General features: G+C 54.4%; 1 protein-coding gene across 4 annotated transcripts in view; it reads right to left on the bottom strand.

Annotated features, from left to right (window-relative positions):
* Positions 1-22618, bottom strand: part of SOX13 (SRY-box transcription factor 13) — a 46301-nt gene that overhangs the window by 4717 nt on the left and 18966 nt on the right. The window contains exons 1-12 of one of the 4 annotated variants that reach the window (XM_039227497.1): positions 11856-11921; positions 11085-11223; positions 7609-7807; positions 6401-6512; positions 6232-6318; positions 4867-5039; positions 4451-4519; positions 3709-3823; positions 1419-1504; positions 1033-1192; positions 434-543; positions 197-293 (exon numbers count right to left, since the gene is read on the bottom strand). In XM_039227497.1, coding sequence (XP_039083428.1) covers positions 197-293; positions 434-543; positions 1033-1192; positions 1419-1504; positions 3709-3823; positions 4451-4519; positions 4867-5039; positions 6232-6318; positions 6401-6512; positions 7609-7806 — 1207 coding nt within the window. In that variant the 5' untranslated portion in view covers position 7807; positions 11085-11223; positions 11856-11921. Of the gene's footprint in view, positions 1-196; positions 294-433; positions 544-1032; positions 1193-1418; positions 1505-3708; positions 3824-4450; positions 4520-4866; positions 5040-6231; positions 6319-6400; positions 6513-7608; positions 7808-11084; positions 11224-11855; positions 11922-22618 lie in introns of those variants that run through there. The other 3 variants (XM_039227496.1, XM_039227495.1, XM_039227498.1) reach the window with 3 other exon arrangements.

The raw sequence follows: 22618 nt of genomic DNA, 5'->3' as shown, positions 1-22618 counted from the left end.
CAGACACAGGAGGGGACTTCAGACACAGGAGGGGACTTCAGACACAGGAGGGGACTTCAGACACAGGAGGGGACTTCAGACACAGGGTCTGGGAGAAAAGGCATCTGGGAGAAAAGGCATCGGGGAGGCACACAATCTGACCCACCCTGACCCCGTAGGAAGCAGAGGTGGGCCCTCCTGCCCCCCAGTCCCTCACCATCCATGTCACAGCCCAACATGGCTTCTTCCAGGGGGTGCACACAACTCTCCTCCAGCCGCTCCTTAGCCGGGGATGTGTCCAGGCTGATGAGGTCCTGGAGTTGACACACAAAATCTGTACATGAGCCCCTCTGCATCACCCCACACCCCTCCCTCCAGCAGACTCAGACCGAATCTTCCACCCCAGTCCCTCAGCTTCCCTGCATCCTGCCCCAGTGCAGGGGAGCCCTCATACCTTGCGGAAGGGGGTGTTGGGGGAGCCCTCTAAGGCCCCACTGTGGCCATGCAGCAGCTGTCGAGCATCCTGAATGGCTTTGGTGACCGCGTCCCCTTCACCAAGGAAGCCTATGGGAAAGTGGGGGAGGAGGAGAAATGGGGGTGGGGGAGGAGGAGAAATGGGGGTGGGGGAGGAGGAGAAATGGGGGTGGGGGAGGAGGAGAAATGGGGGTGGGGCAGCAGAGGGGATCAACCCAGTTCACACCAGGCTACTCCTGTGAGTTTTTCACCGGGGTTGGTGCTCCCTGTCGCCCCTTCCAGACAGCTGCACGTGCCCAAGGGGGCGCTGTTTACACTGGCTGTGGAGCCGTGGGCCAGTAGGCTAGAACAGAGAATCACACTCCCTAAAACTAAAACTCAGTGTGGCCTGGAGCCCTGAAGTGGGGGAGCGGAGCCAGATGTGAGCGGGAAGAGGAAGTAGGGGGCCTTCTGAGACAGCGCAGAAACTAAAAGAGGCCAAAGACGGCAGCTCTGACCCCTTGTTTTACAGAAACCGTAGCCCGCAGAAGGGAAGGACATGCCCAAGGTCATACCATGCATCCCTGGCAGAGCGCTTACCCAATGGCAGACTAGGCGGGCTGGACTGCAGGTCCCGAGTGGGGGCCCCGTGGCTGGGGGGGCGGGGTCCACAGTTCATCTTCAGGCTGGGGGAGCTGGAGGCATTGGGCAGCTCGGGGGCCTTGGGCTTGGCTGTGAGGTTCAGGGGCTGGGAGGACTCCTGAGAGAGACCCAGAGATGAGAGGCTGAGACACACCAGGGCCCTCCCCACCCCCCCCCCCAGAGGTACAGGAGGGGGCACGTTGTAACACAAAGAAAGACAAACATCCCCGGGACACACAAGGGCACGGCAGGAAAGGAAGAGACTGGCAAGAGCAGGTGAAGAAGAGCACAGGAGCCCGCAGTCCCCTGGGCGGGCAGCCCGGGGCCAGTGTGTGGAGCAGTACCTGCAGGGGGTGGTGGGCGGCCATGGCCCCAGGCCTCTTCACCACCGGGGCCGGGGGGCTGTGCAGCAGCTGCAGGGGGTACTCCACTATGGAAAAGGCGGCAGGGAGAAAAGTCCTGGATGAGCACAGAACAGCAGACGCCCTGCTTGACGAGGTCCCGGCCGCAGCAGGTGGGCAGAGGCGTGAAGCTGGCCCAGCTCGTGTGCAGCCCAGGCCTTCCCCAGCGCCCCTGTGCCGCCGAAGGCCTCCTCATCCACCCCCCCCACCCCACCCCTGCACACCGATCGGCATCTTCACCCTTTTCTTGCCCTTCCCAACCCGCTGAGCCTGGAGTTCCCGCCCAACGGGGACCTGAAAGCAGGTATACACCCGCTCATTCTACAGACACTGGTGTTTGTACCTACTATGTGCAGGGTACAAAAGCAGCTCCCTGGGCGTTATCCTGCTCACACATTAGCCCCCAATACCCTAGTGTATGACATGGAACCGGTGCTCAGGACATCACCCCATTTTACAGATGAAGACACAGAGACCAGGAGACGTCACACGGGTTATGCCATAGCTCAGAAACGGCAGCACAGACATTTGAACACAGCCCATCCTTTCCCCCTTACACGGCACCCTCTCTGCTCCACCTGGCCTACCGTGCTGGTCCTCAACCCAGCCCGGCATCAAGGAGTGGACAGCTCAGGTGGAGAGAGAAGCTGTGTACACGAATTGCTAACCACAGGGCCGGTGGTGTTCTGGGCTGCAGGCAGGCAGGTGGAGGGGAGTTGTGGGTTTGCGAGAGCCAAGAAGTGGGAAAGGAGACAGACCCGTGATGGGCAAGGTGGCCTCGGAGGCCTGTGACGGCCGGGCTTGGGTTTGTGGACTCGGTGCTGTGGGCAATGGGGCACCACCTATGGCCTGGGAGCTGGGGGGAGGCGCTCTTCACTCCACTCAGGGAAGGGTCATCTGGAAGCCCGTGGCCCCCTGCTTACTAGGACTCTGAAGCCAGCAAAGCGGTAGCAAGCCGGCCGGTTCAAGTCATCCCACAGCTTATTTCCTGCCTTCCTTGTCCAGAAGCAGGGGGTCAGACGCACCACCACACACTACCCCCAGGCCCTGCCCTCCTCACTCCTGCGGCTCTGTTCCCCTTGAGTTGCAATGGTTTTGTGCTGCTGGCCTGTTCCCCCTTCCCAGTGTCCCCACTTCCCCAAGTGACAACTTCCTTGAAGTTGGGGCCTAACTTTTTCAGTCCTTTGTGTTTCCCCCTCCCCCACACTAGAGCGTCCAGCGTAGAGCAAGGTGGAGCAGAGCTGGCGGTGCTAACCTGTGGCCCACAGGGATTCACCCGCCTGCTCTCGCACACGGAACAGGGAGGGTAGACCCAATGGAATCGACCTAAAAGCTGTCCCCGCTCCTGCAACAACTATGGGCAACCTCCCTGCCCTGACCCGTGACCTTTCAACAAGGTGTCCATGGTCATGGTCTACTAATTCCATCTCCGCTTCTGTCCGAGAACCACCTCAGCAGCCCCCTACCAGCCCCGCTCCGACCGGTCCCCCTTCCCTCTCTGCTGGTGACCCGCAGTCAGTGTGACAACACACCCTCTGCTCAAGTGTTCAAGCAGGATGGAGATCCTACAAAATAAATTCCAAACACCAGGCTCGGCCCCAACTGCTCCCGCCAGCCTGTCTCCCCACCCTGCCATGCGCTCCCCTCCACTCCAACCAACCCCTGCAGCTGCCAACCTCAGGCTCCAGGCCTCAGCTCCGGGCTTCACCCCCACAGCCCACCTCTGGGGACCCAATCAAGCACCTCCTCTACAGAAAGCCTTCCTGGATTCCCCACTTATTGATATCCTTTCTCCCTCCCCAGACTGTAAAACTCCTTGAGCTCAAAACTCATTTTTATCACCCCCCCATAGCCACCTGGCAACAACAGGGCATCAGACACGTGGTTGGTACTCAGTCTGTGTTCACTGAATTTCAGCAGCGGGACAGAAGGGACTCGGTCGGGGTAAAGTACAGACCTCAGTTAGAGTTCAAGAGATTAATATTCTGGTCCAGTGAATGTACCAGAGCCGGGGACATTGATCTAGAGGGGCTACATTCGCTTTTATCTGGAAAGCACTTCATTGTTTTCAAGCGCAATTTCTTTTTTGATTCTCCCAGGGAGGTTCGGAAAGAAGGGATATTGCTTCCACTGGCCCAGAAAGGCCTCATGGCAAAGTAATGCGCCAGAGCGGTCCCGGGCTCCTCCCTGACCTCAGGCCTCAGCTAGCAGGTGGACCCCCGCCCTCACTCACCTGGTTTGCAGGGGATGGGCTGAATGGGCAAGGCCAGCTGGGAATCGGGGGTGACAGGCAGAGGCTGGTGACTTGGAGGGAAGGCTGGGATCATGACGTAAGGCATGTTGACCTGCTGAGGGCAAAGAAACCCTGTGTGAGTCCCTGGGGGCCCAAACAGCTCAACCCAGGATGCAGAGGATGGACCCAGACACGAGAGGTATAGTGACCGGTACAGGGTGAGTCTTCAAAAGGTCTCCACATGAGGGGCACCTGGGTGGCTCAGTCGGTTGGGCGTCCGACTTCCGCTCGAGTTAGGATCTCATAGTTCGTGGATTCGAGTCAGGATCTCATAGTTCGTGGGTTCGAGCCCCACTGTCGGACTCTGTGCTGACAGCTCAGAGCCTGGAGCCTGCTTTCGATTTTGTCTCTCTGCCCCTCCCCTGCTCGTTCTCCTCTCTCTCAAAAAAAAAAAAAATATATATATATATATATATATGTTTTTTAAAGGCTCCCTTCGACCCTACATCTCCTCTTACCTGCCAGCCCCAGCTAGGGAAGACGACACTATGGCCCCTCCCGTAAACCAGGGGAAGACACCTGGGGTTCGGAGCTAGAGCAGAAGTGAGCCCCCTCCTTAGGGCCATGCCTGAGTGAGTCTGCTTAACCCACCTCTCCCCCATCTCTCCCTGTCCCTGGCAGCCATCCATCTCCAGGCTGATGTCACCCCCTCAGCCCCTGGCCCTCCCCCCACCCTTTTTACCTGGATCTGCTGCTGGAGGAGGTTGATCTTATGTTGCTGCTGAATCAGCTGCTGCTGCTGTTTGGCAATCTGGCGGCAGGAAAGAGCAGGGGCACAGACATGAGGGCTGTTAGCCCTGTCCCAGGACGCACCGCCCCCTGCCCCCCACACCGGCACAAACCACACGCTGGGTGGGGCAAGCAGCAGGACAGCCCACCTTCAGAGCACCTTCCTCCGGAGGCCAAGGGTGGAGGTTGGGCGGAAGTAGCAAGCTGCTCAGGCTCAGAGCCCCTTCCAGTCCCCGGCCCCCCACAAGGCTTACAAACAGCCAGAGGTGGGACTACTACTACACCCCCACCACCCAGGCCTGCCCCCAACGTGCTCCCTTCTAGGCTCTGACAGACCCCCTCCGCTAGCAGACACGAGGCTGGGCCCACCTGCTCCTGCTGCTGCCGGGCCAGCTCCATCTGCTGCTGTTGCTTCTCAAACAGCATGGCAGCCATGTTCTTCTGCTCCGAGTGGGCCGTCAGGAGCTGGTCTCTCAGGGTAGACAGCTGGTGGATCATGACCAGGAGCTGGAGCTCTTTCTCTGCCAGGCTCTCCTGGGTCCCTGCTCCATAGCGAAACGGCCACCAGTAAGAATGTCTGTCTGTCCATCTGTCCACCTATGCACCCACCCACCCATCTGACATTTGTTGGGCAATGGCAATTTCCCAGGCCCCTGTCAGGGGCTGAGCGACAGAGGATAGAGACCTGATCCTTGCCCCGCAGGGAGCTTGCCTGCTGTCTGACAACCAGCTGCCCTAGAAGTTCCCCACCATCCCCCGCTGCTTCCGGTCCCTAGAAACGCTGACCGGGGACATCTTGGATCACTTCTCAGATGTCCTCAGGTGCCCAGTGCCACGGCATCGGTGTGGAGAACTGTCCCACAGAAGGGGCCCAGTGGGACACGCTCAGGCCTTGGAGCAAGACCGATCTGGGCTCAAATTCCTACTTCAACCTATCCTTTCCAGAAGTTGGATAAATAACCAACTTCTCTGCACTTTTTTTTAATCTATAAATAAGCACAGGAACAGCCACTTCCCAGGGGGTGCTGTGAGGGTTAAAAAGACAGTGAATGTAAGGCCGAGTCCAGAATCTGGCACATGGTCGTCCACCCACAGGGGCCACTGTCCCCTGCCCTCCACTTAAGCTCACGTAAGACACAGCTGTGCCAGGCTGCAGACCATTCGACTCAATCACTCAGGGAGCCTTTGAAACATACACACGCCCAGACCCCCGGCCCCGGGGGTTCTCACTCAGCACGTGGAATGGAGCCTGAACACTGGGGTGGTTTGAAAGCCCCCCCCACCATGGGGGTGAGCAACCACACTGCAAATACGGCCACTCTCATGAACCAAGCAGCAGCCCTTGAATTCACTCAGTGAGGTCCTGGCAGCCTAGGAATTTAATTTTCAGCAGTAAAAGGGGATAACCGGCTCATTTTATCTAGCTAGATCTGGGAAGTGGCAGGGACACACCTGAGGTTACAAGGGTCCCCGGTAAGAGCCCAAATCTGTATTCATGGAATGGCATTCCCACCAGGCCTCTCCTGCACGGGAAGGAGCCAGACCAAAAGCTCGGTCCCCAGGTGAGGGAAGGTGCCAAACCCCAGGGCTGGGCAGGAGCCGGAGGGGTACAGGCCAGATACAAGGGGACCAAGAGCCTCCAAAACCACCCCCCAGGCCCAGACTGCGTGGCCAGACTGGGAGAAGGGAAAGGGGTTCAGCCAGCCTCCCCCACCTACCCACATGGGCCTTCACCTTTCACGTCTTTGGTTTCCACAGAGCTCCTTCCCAGGAACCTCTCCTTCCAGTCACTGGACAGCAGCTTCTCGATGGCCGGCACGACTAGAAGACACCAGAGAGGTGTGGAACAGCGCTCTTAACACCTCCCGCCTGGGCCCGCCTCCAGCCTAGGCGGACATCTTACCTTCTTTTAAATTTTGGTTGAAGTCCAGTTTCTCGTGGCTTCCTGAGGCAGCCTCAGAACCTCCCGGTCTCTTGGGTTCTGGACACCCATTGCTGTCCGGGGGGCTGCAGTCCTGCAGTATGCACAGATTATCACCGTCACCCCCCCAAAAGCAGACTGCAGGGGGAACGGAGGCCCCCAGGCATGTGCACCCTGAGAAATCCAAGCGCACCCGCTGCCCCCGGGTAGGGCTCTCCCTCCCCACCTTCCCTACGTTTGCCCTGACTTTGCTGCATTTAGCAAAAGAACAAAAGCTTTAAAGATACCAGAGGCTCAGTGACTCATGAGGCACTTGATCCCACAGGAGACTCTGAACTTCTCTGAACCTGACTTCATTCCCTCTTCTGAAAGTGGAAATATTAATACCTCCCCTATCAGGACTGACGCTGGGGTCAAGTTAATGCACATGAATGAAGTTTGCTGCTGCAGGGTCAAGTGCCAAGCCCACTATTAATTATTACTCTCTTGCAGTTGCCCACATCTACAGCTGGGTGGGTTACTCCTGGGACAACCCCCTCTCCTCACCTGAGTCCTCTCCATTCTTTAAGGCCTAACTCAAGGCCCTACTCCTCCAGGAAGTCTTCCTCTATTGCTACCCCTCCCCCCTTCCCTCTAGGCTCGATCCTTCCCCAGAGCCCTAAAATTCTCATTTGGTTTTTAATGACACATTCCTCTTTTTACATCTCTTGCATGGAATCAGGATTTTTAAGAACTCCAAGAGTCCTTATTGCTCATGTAGTTCAGAACTCCTCCATGTTGAGGATGAGGAATTGAGTGACGGCACTCAGGCTGGGGTAATAAGGCTGATTTTCTCAAATTGTACGGTAGATGACTTTTGAGCAGATGTATCCTGTCTCTCCAACTAGTCCTCAGATCAGGACTGGTCACACATGGGGGAGTAGTTAGCACCAGGTGAGCATGCACAAGAGCGAGACCGTGTACCGCTCAGACAGGTGGCCTGCCTGAACTTGGCGGCCCCTCTCCACCCACCTACAATCTTCCCCCAGAGACGTTTCTGCTTCCTGTGTCCCCAGCGAGGGGAGTGGGTGCCTGCCCAGCCTCAAGGAGAGGTGTGTAGGCTACAGAGGCAAAGTGAGCCCCATCAAGTGTGGGTTATGTAGGCAAAGTGGGCGCAATGACCCAGGAGCCCTGGGGAAAGGGCCGGGCACCTGGGCTGGAGCTTGGGGGTCAGCACCATCCTGGGAAGCCCGGGCTGGGTCTCCGGGCTGGGGTTCCGCTGTAGCGGCGGAGGCCTGGATGGCCTCATGGCAGGGCTCCTTCTTCCCTTCAGACTTGACGGTGCAGTTCACCATGGTGCCAACGCCATCCAGGGCCAGCTGGGCAGAGCCAGGGCTCCTCATGGACATCCTAAGGGAGGATGAGCAGAGCGAAACCGACTGTAGACACAGCAACGCCATCAGCACAAAATGCAAACTCCCATTTGGAACCCACAGTAAAAAGCTAGAAACCATTCTTCTGCCCCTCACGTTCTTCCATAGGAAGGTCTACAGCCAGTCAGGCAGGCCCTACCTTCAGGAGTCCCTGCCCGTTGCAGCGTCTGGCTGAATGGTTAACCTAAGGAGGGCAGGGATTGTCAACTAGCGGTTTCTGCTCCCAGTAAAGCCAAAATTATGTGTATTTATAATTAGCTACCAAAATATACAAATCACGAGATATTGCATGAGATCTGGATTTGAACTTCTCTTGTTGGTCTGGGGGCAAGAATTGGCTAGAATTAAGTAGCAGGTGCTCCCTATGGACAAGCCAGTTTTCCTTAGTCCCTACCACTCCCTACTACCCCCCAAAAGGGGGACCAAGGGTCAACTACCCTTTATATACGTGTTTCTAATGGAGACAAGATAAAAGCGAACTATTTTTCATATCCATGTAGCTACCAAAAGTGGGGACATAGCAGGCTGAGAGATGTATAGCTTGGAGAAAAAATATTTGCCTATATCTAGCTGGAGTCTCTCACGGAGAGTCGCTCTCCTCTACTCCTGTGCCTTGGCAACTCTTGGTGTAAGCGGAATCTGCTCCCCTCACTGCTGCTGTCACCACTGCCTGGAATCCCAGGGATCAAAATCCTGGGGAGTGATTGCTGGTGGTCATTCCACACTCAGAGCCAAACAGACAGATGCGCACAGTTCACTTGCTCCCTGTTCAAAGTCACGGAGACAAGACCAGTGGGGACACCCAGCACCAGGTTCTAAGTACGCACAGGCTACTCAACTAGTGACGAAGTCACCTTGGACCTCTCCACACCTGTTTCCTCATCTGCAAAAGGGCGTTCAGGAGGAGACGATTTGTTAAAATTTACCTGTTTACAACATTGCTTGGCACTAGTGAAACCACCGCAAGTTGAAATGCAGTCCCTACAACGGAGCCACAGTCTAAGCATGCCCCGGGGGGTTGTTTGAGAGCTAGTCACGGTCACCCACAAATCAAACTCTGCGAATGGAGCAGGAATCTGTTTTAACGAACCCGACAGGTGAGGCCGATACTCACCCATTTGAGAAGCATCCTTAAATTGTCTTAAAAATGTAACACCTGTGCAAAAATTTTAGGAGGGGGCGTGTAAGACAAAAATCAGATCTAGTAAACATCCCTTAAAGCCGAATTGCGGGTGCAGTATATAATACTGTATATTGCATCGACTCCGTACAGCAAAACATTTCTTGTAATGTGAGTGAAGCAACGTGCTGTATACAAGAGCCCACGGACCGTATTTTACATGAAACAGCGGAACGAACGTTCCAGTTGAAGATGTATTTGATTTGATGCCACCTAGACCAGAGCAGACCCTCCTGCCACTTTCAAAGGCCAGAGTCCCCTCGGGCCTGACTGGCACGGGACCCAAGACACGACCCCAGCCGAGCTCCCCCGAGGCCTTTCAGGGTCCGGCCCCAGGGTCCCCTCTCACCACGCAGGGGCCTGGACAGCGTCCAGGAAGCAGGCGGCTCGGCCCATCCGGGCACAGGGCGGGGCGGCGAGCCAGGCCCTGAGCAGGGGGGCCGTGGGGGCGGGGCAGGCGGGGAGGGGGTATTATCCCCGAAGCTGAGGGCAGCAATTACATAACAAACAAACCCCGGGCTCAAGCTGTGAATTAATCAAACCGCTGAAAATAAAACCTTCCTCTCAGGAACTTCAGACAAAAGAAATGAAAACAACCAGGCTGGCTGGAAAATAAAAGGCAGCCGCGCTGAAAAGGGGACAAAAGGAAACCAGACAATAGGGTGTTGGACAAAGGCAATAAAGCCAAAGGAAGTGTGACAGGCGAACAATACGGGCCTGTGGGCTTGTGATCCCCGGCCGCTCCGCGCCACCTCGTCCGTCCCACACCCACCGCTCCGCCGGGCGTGGGCGGGCCACCAGGTCGCCTCCGCGCTCCCCACTCGGGTCCTAGGAGGTTTTCGCCTCCATTCTGTCCCAACTTCCTGGCCTTCCACCTCCTACCTCGAAGCCTTTCTCCCACTGCAGCCCAGAGACCCCAGCGGCACAGCAGGGCGCAGGTTAGACGGGCAGCCGGAAGGCCTCCCCACCGCAGAATGCTGCCCCGTGCATCCCCCCACCCCGGGCGGAAGGTGAAGGCAGGGAGGTGATTAACAGTCCTAATTAACTCTCGGACGGCACTGCCCACTCCCATAGCCACTCACCACCACAAGCGGCCACCGGGCTTGTAAGGCGGCCAGATCCCATGCGAGCGTGCTGAGCGTAAACTACACCCGGCTTTCAAAGGGTTAGCATGCAAAACGGAATGCCACATAGCTCATTAAGAAATGGTTATTGATTACACGTTGACATTACAATGTTTTGGATACACGGAGTTAGATAAAGTACTGTTTTCACCGGCTTCCTTTTGCACTTCGTAGCGTGGGTGCTGGAGAATTGAAAAGTTAGGCAGGAGGCTCACACCGGATTTCTGTCCGACGGTGCGCACGCGGACACCTCCCTTTGGGCACCGATGGCCTGTTTACCCACACTTAACCCCCCACCAGTACCTCGGGGGGGGGGGGGACTGTGGATGATCTTTATATGGGGAGCTTGCCTCCTCCTGGCGCTCCCACTGGCGCATCCTGGCCTCTGGCACAGCCCCGGGACACACAAAAGGACGCCTGGTGACCAGCCAAGCCGCTCACCAGGGCGTGGTGCCCACCAGACAGCCCTGCCAGACCCCGCTGCCCAGACAAGGGCCCTTCCATTTCCACAGGCGTCTGCCTCAACGTCGGGCACCGGCTCTCGGTTGGTCCCTCTGGGTCCATGTGTAGACGGAGAAGCAACAGCCTGGACCCTGGGCTCCTCCCAGGGTCTCACGTTCTGGGGGAGAGGGTCCTGGGGCGGCGGCTTCCTTCCCTCCCCTTTCTGCCCACAGAGACGAGAGTCCCTCTGAAAAGCGTCCGTGCCAGGTGCTGAACCCGAGACATCCAATCCCGCTCTCTTCCCTGAGTGCAGAGCAAAAGCTGCATGTGATTAAGTAAAGAGCGAAAGGAGAACCAGGTGGAAGGTAGGGAGTCCACGTGCAGCCCTGCTCCGCACCCCCACGGCTGAGGGTCCTTGCAAAGGTGCCTCCAGGTCTACAGGCTCATGGGAGAACAAAGACACCTGGAGGTTAGCAGGTGGTCAATGGTACAGAGTTTGGAAAACTCACAGGCTTTTGGGTTCTCCGACCTGAGTTCAAATTCCTGCTGCACCACCAGCTGACTCGTGTGACCTCAGGTAGGTTCATGAGCTCTGAGCTGGTCTCCTCATCCATATAATGGGTATAATAATCCCTAGCTCACAAGTGCCTGAGAAGATTAAATAATAGAGGGTGAGTATCCATTAAGTTATCATATAGCCCAGGAAGCTTCTAGATGCAGGTGGTTAAGAGAGAAGTTACCTGGGGTCAGACAGACCCGCAGGTACATTTGAAATCCAACTCTACCCAATTAATTGCTGTGCAATCTTGAGCAAGTGACTTAGCCTCTCTGAATTCATTTCCTCCTCAGAAAAAATGAGAATAAGAAAACCTAGTATGGGGGCGCCTGGGAGGCTCAGTTGGTTAAGCGTCCAACTTCAGCTCAAGTCATGATCTTACAGTTTGTGGGTTCGAGCCCTGCATCGGGCTCCGTGCTGAAAGCTCAGAGCCTAGAGCCTGCTTCAGATTCTGCGTTTCTCTCTCTCTTTGCCCCTCTCCTGCTCACACACACTCTCGCTCCCTCAAAATAAATAAATGTTTAAAAAAAAACAGTATGAAGGGATAAGCCTTCCATTAACACCCCAGACTCTATAATATGTACCTGTTTTACATTATTATGATACCCTAAACTTGGCCTTCAGGACACTTATCACAGTTGGTAATGATACCTGTACATGCTTAATTTATTTCTGAAGGGCCTAGTAGCCTGGAAACCCACCCCGGAGCACTGTGGAAACATACCTGGTTTTGCTCACCACTGTAGCCCCGGAATCTAGCACATTGCCTGGAGCATAGTAGGTGCTCAACAAATACTCCCACAATATCAGAGTAGAATACAGTTCAGCAAAAGAGCATAAGGCAGACCTGGGTGCATAATAAGTTAACAGCTACTACAGACCGTCCTCCACTTATGAAGGGGTTAGATCCCAGTGAACGCATCAAAGTTGAAAAGATAGGTCAAAAATGCATCTACTCCACCCGACCTACCCAACATCTTGGGCTTAGCCCAGACTGCCTTAAACGTGAACACTTACACTAGCCTACAATTGGGCAGAATCATCTACACAACACCTACTATAGAATAAAGTGTTGAAAATCTCATGTAATTTACTGAATACTGTGCTGACAGGGAAACACAGGCCCAGAACCGTGACAAGTGTAACTGGCAGCTACCCGGGAGCGGTCACTGCCCAGCATCACGACACAGCGGCATAGTGCGTGATCGCCAGCCTGGGAAAAGATCAAGATTCAAAGTATGGTTTCTACTGGATGCGTGTGGCTTTTTGACCCTCCTAAAGCTGAAAACTCAGAAGTCAAGCCATCATCGGTCAGAACGTCTGTGTTATCATTATCCAACAGAAGTTGCGTACACGCCACCCGGCCCCCAGCCAGCCTTGGCGGCCTCCCTGGGCCCCCAGCCAGCCTCAGCTGCCTCCCCTCACATCTAAGCTCCTCCTATGAGTGAACTAAATCCCCCCCAGCACCAAAGCCAACCTCCTTCCTTTGCTCTTACCTTGGGACAGGGAAGAAAAGCTGTCCACACCCTTCGGATTTAAAGACCCTTTTGGGGGACACCTCAGTGGGTCAGTCAATTAAGCATTTGACTGTTGATTTTAGCTCAGGTCAGGATCCCAGGGTCGTGGGATGGGGCCCTGCTTCGGATTCCGCACGCAGTATGGAACCTGCTTAAGATATTCTCTTTCTCTCTGTACCCCTCTCCCCTGCTCGCACTCTCTCTCTAAAATAAAAAACAAATAAAGACCTACTGGAATCTTAGGTCTCTCCCTTTCGAGAGATGTAAAAGCTCCTTTAATTTCTTTGCCCTGTCTTCAAAAAGCACACTCCAGGTTTCCATTACCCACGTGGTTTCTCAGGAGGCTTGGAGGACAGCAACTACACCCGCCCAGCTCCCCAGAGGTCTAAACGCCAAAGGACCCTCGACTCAAAGGAGCAGTGAGTTACAGGGCTCAGTCAGAGGCCACCAAGTCCATAGTACACTCCCGTCAGCCTCCCCCCGGGGTGGAAGTACTCCTGTGAACCTGGCCTCCACCCTCCCTTGCCCAGCCTTACTCATAGTTCATAAATGGAGACACTGAGGCCCAGTTCGCATGGCTTGTTTCGGCAGTACCGCTTCTGGGCTAGAGGCAGAACGCAGGGACACGGACCAGCTGGGATACAGATCAGCACCCCTGCTCTCCCCACCCTTCCCTTCTCCCACTCCCCAGGCCCCCTGCAGCCTTCCTTCTCGGCCTTAGCTCACCTGAGCATCTGTAAGAGGTGAAGTCCTCTGGGGGAGAGGGCTTAGGACATCCTCACCCAGGATGGGCCAGAGCCTGGAGTCTGGGAGCCGGCCACAGAGAGGCCCCGGGCCAGATCCCTGGCACAAGGCATAGAGAGACCCCTGCACTCCAGAGGGCCAGCCGCTCAGAAAGGCTCTTATAGCACACAGCTGCCTGCAGGTGCCGGTCCTCTCCCTTTCTCCTCCCCACAGCCAACCCTTTCCTGGGCCCTCCGACCCCCACCCACGGGAGCACGCGCACGAGCCCCTTTCTACCCAAAACACATCACCAGCCGCTTCCTTTCCCGGATCAGCCAACAACGGGCCCAGCTGGATTGGAATCAAAGGAGTTTGCAACCCTCAGCCCTTCCTCCCTCTACAACGACAGCCCCCTCCCCGCAAAAAATATCTAGATGCAGATAAAGATAGAGATAAATTCCAGTCATCAGAGCATGACGGGTGACTCAGACCCGGGGGGTACAGGAAGACAGCCTGAGCAGACAGGCAGACCCCCCAAGGAGGGCCATGACTGCACTTCCCCACCAGGCACAGCCAAACCTGCAGGCCATCCCACTCCAAGCTCACCGAGCCGGTGGTACCAAGGGGCACCACCAGGGAGAGATCCACTCGGCAGGGGTGGGGCAGGGCCTGAGTCCCAGGGGAATGTCACTTCCTCTCAAAGCCCCAGAGAGTGGAGAGCCTCAGGCAGCCCCAAACAATAGCCCGAGGCGTGGGTGCCCAGAGCAGTGCCCCGGTGCCACATCCTGCCATTCTTCTCCCAGGCCGCACCCTGCCACCCTTCCTGGCTACGCCCGATCCTATCTCTGATGTTTACTCAGAGCCGGGAGCTGGGCTGGCTACAGGCTTGGGGAAAAGCTTTCCTGAGAGGCCCCCCTCCAGCCTCTGCGGGCCCCTGGGGTACCGGGTCCAGGGCGCGCACGGGTCTGGTCTGGCGCAGCTCGGGAGAGGGTCACACACAATACCCCCAGTCCCTGGGCTGTTCTGGGCAGGCCAAGGTGGTATTCACCTGTTAGAGCAGCTGATACCAACCAACGGAAACTCTGATCCCCGAGCTCCCGTCCAGCCCACAAGAGGCGGCAGCTCTGCCAGATCCAGCCTGAGTTTCACTGACTGCCAGTTTGAGTTGAATCCAGAGCACAGAGGACTGAAGGAGCCAGGGAGAGACCGTAGCTGTGATGGTCCCATCCAAGGCCCCATCTGGTTGTCCCAGGTCTCTGAGGCACCTGAGTCTTCTCCCAGCCCAGGAGGAGAGTTCAGGAAAAGATGGGGGGTTGGGGGCAGACAGCTTGCAACTGCTGGTGAGGTCCCAGTGGGATGCATGCCTGCCCCACCGTCCTGAGTAAAACGGAGAAGTAAACAGTGTTTCCTGGAGTCCCTTCTCTGGGGGCCCTCCAGCCTTTGGGACTGGCTCTCTCTCCAGCCCACCCACAGCGCTAGGGGGCCCCTGCAGTCCCGTTCCTGTCTCCCAGTGACCAAGTCTAAGCCCACGTCCCAGGCAGGGGAATGTGTCTGGTCTTCTGCACGAACCATGCCCAGGCCAGGGCTGGCACACAGCAGAAATGGCGTGGCCGGGGACCGACTGGCTTGGCAAAGACCTCCCTTTGGGGACAGCCCTGAACATTAACCAAAGGAAGGAGAGGCCAAAGGGCATTCAAGGGCACAGCACTCGCTCGGCTGCAGGCACCAAGTGAGAGGCTCGCTATGCATTTCCCAGCGGAGCTGGCATCTGAACCCAGGCTTTGGTGATGCCCAAAGCGACGTCTTTTCCTATCAGCCAATACGCTGTCGCTCTCCCTCTACCCCAGATAACAGGGTCCAGTCCAGAGCAGGCAGATCTGCCACTGTCTTCACTGCTCACAGGATTCTAGTTGTTTTTGACTTGAGTCACGGCCAAGGAAGAATTAGTCAAAAGAAATCAAGGCCGCTTTGAGAACCTGGAGAAAAGACGTGACCTCTCAAAACCTGAGTTCCTTCATGTGAAAGTGGAGACCCCCAATACCTACTTTGTGATTAGAAGGCAGCATATACTCAGAGGAGCCAGCACAGAACATATGCTCAGCAGGAGGGGGGAGAAGAGACCTAAAGCAAGGAGTGTCTGATGCCCCTCTCTACTTAGCTTCCCTTCCCAGGACACCCGGCAGGTCCCAGGCTCCCTGGTCCCCACTTCTCTGGGAGACAGGAGGGCAGGGGTGACCCTCCGGCACTGCTGGGAAGTATCCTGGCGTGGCAAAAAGAAAATGATCTTTGGGGCTCCTGGGGTGCTCTGTCGGTTAAGCATTCGACTCTTGATTTTGGCTCAGGTCATGATCTCACAGTTTGTGAGTCTGAGCCCCACTGATAGCGGGCAGCCTGCTTAGGATTCTCTCTCCCCTCTGCCCCTCCCCTGCTTGCTATCTCTCTCTCTCAAAATAAATAAACATTAAAAAAGAGAGAAAGAAAGAAAGAGAGAGAGAAAGAAAAGAAAATAGTCTTTGTTCCCAACCAGGCCTGGGTCTAAAGCCTGGCCCCTCCTCATATTACTAGCTGTGTGACTAGAGGAAGTTTCTGTCTCTCCATCTTTAAACTGGAACATACAATAACTATCTTGTAGAATTATTCAGAGGACCCAAAGTGATGTTTGTAAAAAAGCAAAACAAAAAACAAAAAACCCGACCAAGCGTGCACCCTGAACGCTCCCCTCACCCCTTTGTGGCAGCCTTCCCCACCCCACGTGATCAAACACACAGAAGACCCACCGCAGGAGGACAGTGGGGCGCGTCACCCTCTTCCTTCCCCATCTGCTTCCAGTAGATCTCCCTCCCTCCGGCCCCGGCTCTGCACCCCGCTCAGGCTCTGCACCCTGCTCAGGCGGTCTGAATGTTCCCGGAATGCCCTCCCGCCTGAGTCAGGCCCGCAGGCCCCATACAGTGCGGAGAAACCCCTCGTACTGAGGGCCACCGCTTATCTGGCCGCGCCACTGTGCCTTCCCTCCCCCAGCTGATGACACAAAAGCCCTGGAGCCCTCAGGAGCTCCCTCATTTCCTCTGGAGCCCACACTGATTTAGTGTTGTTCTTTTAACCCCAGGAGGGGACCGGGGTGAGTGGGAACAGCCCGAAAATATCCGTGTTTCCCCCACCAGGCTGGGCGAAGTCTCGTCTTGGTCAGGAATTCATCCTAGCAGAGCCAGGGTGGGCTGGGCCGCACTTGGCTCTTGCTTTTAAAGTCTAAGCCATGTGGGCCGAGCTCTCATGGATATTGGGGACATGCAGGTTCTGGAGGCTCACGCAGTTGGTTCGAACCCCAGCACCCCTCTCACCCGTGGCATGGACAGGTCAAGCATTCAGCTCTCTTGGGACTAGTGATCAACAGCGGATCGCGTGCTCGCAAGGAGTGACGAGGTGCTCAGGGATAAGTGGGTGCCTGCGCACAGCCATGCCAAGCCCCTGCACCGGGCTTCCTCATCAGAATCTAAAGTTGGAAGGGGAGGGGCCGATGAGTGGGGGTTCACCCAGTTCCACACTGCTCCACGTAGGAACCCAATGAATGCCTGACACTTAACCTCTTTACTCCTCAGATTCTGCCTCAGGAAAGGGCCCAACAAGACCCAACTCTCACGGTTGTTGGAGAATTAATGAGTAGTGAACATCGCTACTGGTTCTGTCATAAGAGCATGCGACTCTTTTTTTTTTTTAATATTTTTATTTATTTCTAGGAGAGAGAGAGACAGCGTGAGCAGAGGAGGGTCAGAGAGAGAGAGAGTCACAGACTGAAACAGGCTCCAGGCTCTGAGCTGGCAGTCAGCACGGAGCCCGACGCGGGGCTCGAACCCACGAACCGCGAGATCATGACCTAAGCAAAAGTCGGCCGCTCAACCGACCAAGCCACCCAGGCGCCCCAAGAGCATGCGACTCTTAATCTTGGGTTGTTATGTTTGAGCCCCATACTGGGTGTAGAGATTACTTTAAAAATTAAATTAAAAAAAAATTTTTTTTAAAGCTGGGGCACCTGGGTGGCTCAGCCGCTTGATCAACCCACTCGGTTTTGGCTCAGGTCATGATCTCACAGTTCATGAATTTGAGCCTCACATAGGGCTCTGTGCTGACAACCTGCAGCCTGGAGCCTGCTTGGGATTCTGTGTCTCCCTCTTTCTCTGTCCCTCCCCTGCTCATGCTCTGTCTCTCTCTCTCTCTCAAAATAAATAAACATTAAATGTTTTTTAAATTTCTTTAAAGCTTATTTAATTTGAGAGAGAGAGGAGACGGCATGCATGAAAGGAAGAGGGGCAGAGAGACAGAAGGAGAGCAGGCTCAGCATGATCAGCAGAGCCCCACACAGGGTTTGAACTTACAAAATGAGATCACGACCTGAGCCAAAACCAAGCGTCAGACACTTAACTTTTTTTTTAATGTGTATTTTAGAGAGAGAGAGAGAGAAAGAGAGAGAGAGAGTGTGTGAGTGGAGATGGGGCAAAAAGAGAGGGAGAGAGAATCCAAAGCAGGCTCCAGCTGTCCAAAAAGACTCTAAGCTGTCAGCACAAAGCCTGACACAGGGATCAAACCCACAAACCATGAGATCATGACCTGAGCCGAAGTTGGACGCTTAACTGACTGAGCCACTCAGGCACCCCCAAATTAAGGCTTTTTTAAAAAAATAATAAATATGTATGAAATATTCAGCAGAATGCTGGGCACGAAGGGGACGGGCACTTCATCTTGCTGAGGTTGAATGATTGAATGAAGGAACAAATGAATGAATGTGCCCCCAGGGAACCTCCACTAGCCAGAGTGCTCAGCCCAAACCAGCATAGGTTAATCCCAAATGCCCTTCGAGTCATTTCAAACATGAGCCTTCAGGGGCGCCTGAGTGGCTCAGTCGGTTGAGTGTCCAACTTCGGCTCAGATCATGATCTCACGGTTCGTGGGTTTGAGCCCCACGTCAGGCTCTGAGCTGACAGCTAGCTTGGAGTCTAGAGCCTGTTTCAGATTCTGTGTCTCCCTCTCTCTCTGACCCTCCCCTGTTCATGCTGTCTCTCTCTCTCTCTCTCAGAAATAAATAAAAGACATTTAAAAAATTAAAAAACAAAACAAAACTAAAACCACAGGTAAGCCCACAGCCCACTCTCAAAGTGGGCCCCTCCACACTGCATCCTGGGATTGGATCCCTGAGGGCTCAGGAAAAGTACCTGATTTCTTCCCTCTTCCTGCCTCAGCCACTCACTGCAGGAGCAGGGGAAACGGGTCTGTGACTGAGATGGGTAGTTGGTACAAGAAAGAGGATTCGGCAAACGCCAGTCACCAAGAAAGAAGGCCACCAGGCAGTGTCGACAGGAAAAGAGCTTGGAGCCCAGAAGGCCAGCATGCAAATAATTAGCAAATCCACTTTGGCCTCATCCTCTCCTTCCTGGGATGTACCTCCCCTACGAGGATCCACCAGAGAGAGTGGAGAAAAACTGAGAGAAGGTCTGGGGGTTTCCAGAGCAATTCAAGCATCTAGCTCCCCAGGTGGAGCAGATGATGGAGGAAGAAGGTGGCCAGCGGCATACCAGCCATGGGGGAGGGGCCCCGGGGCTGGACCTGGACACCCTGACCTTACAGTTGGACACTGGCTCAGGTCTGCAGCTTCCCCCGTCACCTCCCCTTCCCCCATTCCACGGCGTCTGGGTGGGATGCCACCTGTGTCTTGTGTAAGCCTAATCACCACCATCTCCCCCAAGACAAGCTCACGCCTCGGAAACCCCAATTCAGCAGCTCTCGCTCAAGCAGCATTCATTCTGCAGGCGCACAAAGTGTTCCGTTCTTTTTCTCTGCAAAGGCCATGTTTCCTCTCCCATTATCTACCCCATCGGCAGCCAAGCCTGCCACAAAAGCAAGATTTCTTCTTTCTTTCTGTTATTTTCGTGGTCCCCTTTATTTACCGGTGGCTGTTTTTCCTTGGCTTTGGCTCCTTTTCAAAAGGGCAGGGAAGCAAAGGGAGGAGGGCGGCATGATAGGGAGGGAGTCTCTGATTTCACCCAAAATGTTCCCTCAAACGGTCCCCCGTGCAGCCGCCTGCACCCCAGTCTGTCTGGGACCCCACCTTGCAGCACCAGCACCCTTTGGAAACGGAAGCAGGTCCACTCCAGTGGAAAAGTCACACTGGCAAAGTGGCAGGACGAAGTATGATTCTGGGAAGGACCCTGACACCTGGAGCTCACAGTGCTAATAAACAGTAAGGGGGACAGTCAGAATAATGGACTAGTGATGGGCATTGACCAATTAGATGGGACTCAGGGGACAATCAGATGAGGTGGCAGATGCCGGCCACAAACAACTAGTTGACACGCTGGTGTGTATCAGGTGAAGACCTGCCTCTGATCATAGCTGACATTAACTGAGCATTTACTATGTGCCAGGCACCGTCGGAGTCACTTTCAGCTATTAATTTATTTAGATTTCATAATGATCATCAGAGGTGGACGGTATTATTTACCTCCATTTTGGGTGGAGAAACTAAGACATAGAGGTGGTTTGAGCCCAGCAGTCTAATGTCAGAACCCAGCTCTCACTCAGTCACCAGGAATCGAGCACACAGTTTGCCAAGTGTCACATTTAGGGAAGAGCTCTCTTTAATTCTTTCAACAGTCCTGGGAAATAGTTACTATTAACATCTGTTTTACTGCTGAGGAGACAAAGGCTTAAAGAGGTTTAAGCAATTGTCCAAGGTCATTGCCAATGAGTGATGACCAAGACACTGAACCCAGAGAACGGCTGTTGCGTCCCTTCTACTTAGCACGGCATCATACTAGCTTCTCTGCTACCGGTCGGAGGTTTCCAGAGCCATGGAAAGTCACCTCCTGGTGCCCAAATTGCCTGCCCTCCACCCCCAACTTCTGCTGGGCGACTGCTCTTCCCATGAGGGGGGGTCAAGGGACCAAGGAGAGTCCTAGTTCAGCTCATGTGAGAGAAGTCAAAGGCAAACTTGGGTCTGAAAGAGCCCAGGCTTCACAGTTTCCTGGCCTCTTGTTCGCTCGTGTCGGCCACGCCAGGACACCGGGTCCAAGCAGGACGGGGGCTCAGTGCCGCCCACGGGAACTCAGTGCCGCCCACCCATACCACTTGCAGAGAGAAAATGACTCAAAGCCCAGCATCCTACCACGGTGTCTTCCGAGGGGATGAGAGGCAGCATTCCAGAAGGCACGGTGCTGCTCCAGTCCCTGACCTCCCTTACAGTTACAGCTTGTTTTCTGGCCTTCTTTCCATGCCACTTGTCCCCACGCCTCCACACCTGCTGCCTTCGCTTCCCATCCACACCGTGCTCAATGGCATCATGCAGAACCGACTGCTTCATGGTCCCTTGCAACACACCAGCCCCACGAATGGTTGCCCTCATTCTTACTTTCTTACCATTTCTTTTCCTGAATATAACGGATATGCACTCGTTGTAGAAAATCTGCGAAATTTAGGATAACAGAGACATTTGAAAGTCACCCATTTCCATCAATCTGGAGGTGGCCACTGATCAGAATTTGGCAGACTTCCATCAAATCTTTCCTCTATGCAGTTTTCCTTTCCACTGCTGAGCTCATAAGTTCTATACTACTTTTCCCCTCCCGTACTAGTCCATCATGGGGCTCCTGGAGGGCTCAGTCGGTTAAGCGTCCAACTCTAGATTTTGGCTCAAGTCATGATCTCACGGTTCGTGAGTATGAGCCCTGCATCAAGCTCTGTGCGGACAGTGGGGAGCCTGCTTGGGATTCTCTGTCTCCCTTTCTCTCTGCTCTCTTCCTCTCAAAATAAACTTAAAAAAAAAAAAACAAGCCACAAAATCAGGGGGAGACTTCATGTTCCTAAAAATCAGAAATTATTGAAAATTCCTTTTTTTGAAAATTCTTTATAAAGTCGACTGTCCCGGCGCGCCTGGGTGGCTCGGTCGGTCAAGCGGCCGACTTCAGCTCAGGTCATGATCTCACAGTTCTTGGGTTCGAGCCCCGCATCGGGCTCTGTGCTGACGGCTCAGAGCCTGGAGCCTGCTTCGGATTCTGTGTCTCCCTCTCTCTCTGACCTCCCCTGCTCACTCTCTGTGTGCCTTTCTCTCAAACATAAACATTAAAAACAATTTTTTAAATAAAAAATTAAAATAAAGTTGACTAGAACTTTTGCACATCCTCCCCTCTGTGGCTGTGTCACAATTTTTTTTACCCCAAGGCACAGGGTTGAAATGGTTCAACTCTTGAAATTTTGTATTACTAAAACCTCTTCACCCTCAAAGTCGTGGACTCTGTAGACACCTCTGGTGGGTCACAGCCATTCTGCTCCTGTGACAGGTGGGAAGGAAAGCACCTGACGATCCGCGGACAGAGCAAGCCAGTGGAAGGGCGTCACCTGCCTCCTCCTGATTGGCTGGGGGCAGAGTAGCAAAGGGAGTAGAAGATGGAGGGTGGAGGCTAAGATGGAGGCCCGGAAGCTCGGGCCCAGGGTCTGACGGCTTTGACTTCCGCGATGGCCTGTTGCAGCAATTCTCAGGGCCCTGACTTCCCCGAAAAGATGGAGAACTACAATGAGATACCACTTCACACCCATTATGATGGATTATTTTTCTGTTTTTTATTTTTAATGTTTATTTATATTTGAGAGAGAGCGTGCGAGCAGGGAAGGGGCAGAGAGAGACAGAGGGAATCCCAAGCAGGCTCCGCGTTGTCAGTGCAGAGCCTGACATGGAGCTCGAACTCACAAGTTGCGAGATCATGACTTGAGCCAAAACCAAGAAACTGAACACTTAAAAAAAGAAAAGGAAATATATATCCACAAAGACTTTTATGCTAATGTTATCAGAGGTTATATTCATAACAGTCACAAGCTGGATATAATCCAAATGTCTATCGGGGCACCTGGGTGGCTCAGTCAGTTGAGCTCCCAACTTTGGCTCAAGTCATGATCTTGAAGACTGTGAGTTCAAGCCCTGCATGGGGCTCTGTGCTGACAGCTTAGAGCCTGGAGCCTGCTTCGGATTCTGTGTCTCCCTCTGTCTCTGCCCCTCCCCTGCTCGTGGTCTGTCTCTCTGTCTCTCTCAAAAATAAACCTTAAAAAAAAAAAAAAAAAAAAAAAGACGGGAGATGGAGAACGTGAAGCTGCTAATAATTTATTTACACTTCCATGGCACCTTTAATCTTGCAGATGGGCAGAGGCAAGAGTGTAAACACGGCCTCACAGACTGGGGGCTAATGTCAGGGCGTCAGGGAGAGCGGCA

Source organism: Hyaena hyaena, unplaced genomic scaffold (genome assembly GCF_003009895.1).
Source record: "Hyaena hyaena isolate Hyena2069 unplaced genomic scaffold, ASM300989v1 scaffold_28, whole genome shotgun sequence".
Classification (NCBI taxonomy): Eukaryota; Metazoa; Chordata; class Mammalia; order Carnivora; family Hyaenidae; genus Hyaena; species Hyaena hyaena.
This window is presented reverse-complemented; position numbering and strand designations above follow the sequence as displayed.